At 35.9% G+C, this 3,001-nt stretch overlaps 1 protein-coding gene across 1 annotated transcript; it reads left to right on the top strand.

Moving 5' to 3' along the window:
- Positions 1-1,322: 1,322 nt before the first annotated feature.
- On the top strand, positions 1,323-1,961 carry LOC308617400 (olfactory receptor 5H1-like; the record flags this gene model as incomplete). The annotated part of the gene is given in 2 exon segments (XM_081234494.1): positions 1,323-1,561; positions 1,563-1,961. Coding segments are annotated over 2 exon segments (633 nt in total). The 5' UTR covers positions 1,323-1,327.
- Positions 1,962-3,001: the final 1,040 nt, after the last annotated feature.

The following is a 3,001-nucleotide window of genomic DNA, read 5'->3' on the forward strand; positions in this document are numbered from 1 at the left end:
GTCATGTGCCAACACACTGGACAACCTAGAAAAAATGGGCAAATTTCTTGAGATATACACCCTACCAAAACTGAATCAAGAAGAAACAAGCAATTTGAACAGACTGGTCACCAGTAGTGAAATAGAATCCGTAATTTTAAAAAGTCCCTTCAAACAAAATACAGGACCAATGGTCCTGCATCTTCTTGATTCAGTTTTGGCAGGGTGTATATTTCAAGAAATTTGCCCCCTGCCAAAACTGAATCAAGAAGAAACAGGCAATTTAAAGATGTAGACATAGAGAATGGACTTGAGTACACGGAGTGGGAGGGGGAAGCTGGGGTGAAGTGAGGGTAGCATCGACATATATACACACTGAATGTAAATTAGCTAGTGGGAAGCCACAGCATAGCACAGGGAGATCAGCTCGGTGCTTTGTGATGACCTAGAGGGGTGGGATAGGGAGGATAGGAGGGAGGCTCAAGAGGGAGGGGATATGGGGATATATGTATGCATATGGCTGATTCACTTTGGCGTACAACAGAAACTAACAGTATTGTGAAGCAATTATAAGCCAATAAAGATCTATTAAAAAAAAAAAAGTACAGGACCAGACAGCTTCACTGGGGAATTGTACTAAACATATAAAGAAGAGCTAATACCTAAACTTCTCAACCCATTTCAAAAACTGAAGTGGAGGGAACACTCCCAAATTCATCCTATGAGGCCACCACTATCCTGATACCAAAACCAAACAAAGACACTAAAGAAAGAAAATAATAGGCCAATATCTTTGATGAAAATAGATGCAAAAATCCTCAACAGAATATTAGCAAACCATATCCAACAAATATAAAAAGGATCATATACCATGATCAAGTTGGATTTATTCCAGGGATGAAAAGATGGTTCAGTATTCACAAATAATGTGATACACCATATTAATAAAAGGAATGACAAAAATCATATGATCATCTCAATAGATGCAGAAAAAGCATTTGCCAAGATTCAACATCTATTCATGATAAAAACTCTCCTCAAAGTGGGTATAGAGGGAACATATCTCAACATAATAAAGTCCATAAACTTAGCACATATTTAGAATGTCTTTCATTTTTCTAAGTCTGTCCATTGATTCACATTTTTTGAATTTAAATGATTGAATTTATTTCCATCCCCCCCAGAAAAAGATCCCATCTATTAAGGAGGTATAATAAACAAAATTAAGAGGAAATTCTGAAGTGAATGTTTCATTTCAACTCTCTTCCTCCATAGTTTCACTTTATAATTTCTTACGGACTATTCCTTTCATTTACTCCATGTATTTCAGACACTGCCCAGTGAGGAGATGGAAAAAGAAAATGCAATGTTACTGACAGAGTTTATTTTCATAGGACTTATATATCAACAAAAATGGCAAATCCCCTTGTTACTGGTGTTCTTGGTGATATATCTCATCACTGTCATGGGGAACCTTGGTCTGATTGCTCTTTTATGTAATGACCTTCATCTTCACATCCCCATGTACTTATTCCTTGGGAATTTGGCTTTTGTGGATGCCTGGATATCATCCACAGTGACCTCCTCTTGGCCCCAGCCAGATGTTGGTGAATTTCTTTGCCAAGAGCAAAATGATATCTCTCACTGAATGGAAGATACAAGTTTTTCCCTTTGTAATCAGTGTAACCACAGAATGGTTTTTGTTGGTAACAATGGCATATGATCGCTCTGTGACCATATGCAAACCGTTACCTTATCCAGTAATTATGACCAATAGACTAAGCATTCAGCTGTTGGTTTTGTCATTTTTAGGTGGCCTTGTTCATGCCATACTTCATAATGTTTTTAACTTCAGATTAACCTTCTATAATTCTATCATAATACAGGACATATACTGTGACATTATACCATTGTTTAAATTTTCCTGTACTGACCCTTCCATTAATTTTCTGATTGTATTTATTTTCTCTGGGTCAATATAGTTGTGCATAATTTGGACTGTTCTTGTCCCTTATAAAGTTGCTCTCTTTACAATATTAAAAAAGAAGTATGTACAAGGCATAAGGGAAGCCTTCTACGCATGTGGAGCCCATCTCTTAACTATCTCTTTATACTATGACCCTCTTTTCTCCATGTATGTGCTCCCTGGATCTGCAGAAGCAGATGCTCAAGATACAGTGGACTCTCTATTTTGAACTGTCATAATTCCTTTGTTAAATCCAGTCATCTATAGTCTTGGAAATAAGAAAATCATAGGTTCTCTGGCAAAAATGCTAAAGAAAATGCTTAGATCTCATACTAATATCTGTTCTCCATTCATTAAAAGTCACATAAGTGTGCAGATTAGATATGTGTTGATTAGTGTTCAAAGTTTTTGCACTTGCAATTGCCCTAGAGGTTTTATGACTTAAGGTAGGAGTACTAATAAATATATTAAAATATGTGCATATATTAGTCAAAAGTATAAAAACCATAGATAATCAAGTGTTCAAGTCAAATTAATTAAAGAGGAAAACAAATTAATATATTTTACACATATGTTCTCAATGTGGCTCCATAAATGCACGATGCACTATGATAGCACAATTGCTCTGAAAAAAAACTGAATATGATTTTTTGATAACAAAACAGCAGTGCAGCCTGGAAGCTCATATCATGTTTACCTCCACAGTGGAGGCAGGTTTGTGTTTAAGGAAACAGCCCAATTACAGGAATTTTGCTAGCCACCAAAAGGACTTTCATTACATTCTATTTGGGACATGGTGAAATTTATTTCTTGTGGGGACTTAATTCTCATATTACACAGAGAAATCAGCAGAAATGAGAAGGCAACAAGAAAAAATAAGGAGTTAAATAAGTGAAAGTCAGAACAAATTGTAAGAGGATGCTTTTAGCTCATTGTGTGTCTATAAATAATGAGAAGAGGGAAGCTACCTCTCACTGTCTATGATGCCTTGAAAGGCACTGTACAGTTTTCTTGTATGTTGTATGGTAATCTGAAAAGCTTTACTAATTCAGAAAG

This window comes from Mesoplodon bidens, assembly GCF_964165515.1.
Source record: "Mesoplodon bidens genome assembly, chromosome: 5".
NCBI classification, from domain to species: domain Eukaryota; kingdom Metazoa; phylum Chordata; class Mammalia; order Artiodactyla; family Ziphiidae; genus Mesoplodon; species Mesoplodon bidens.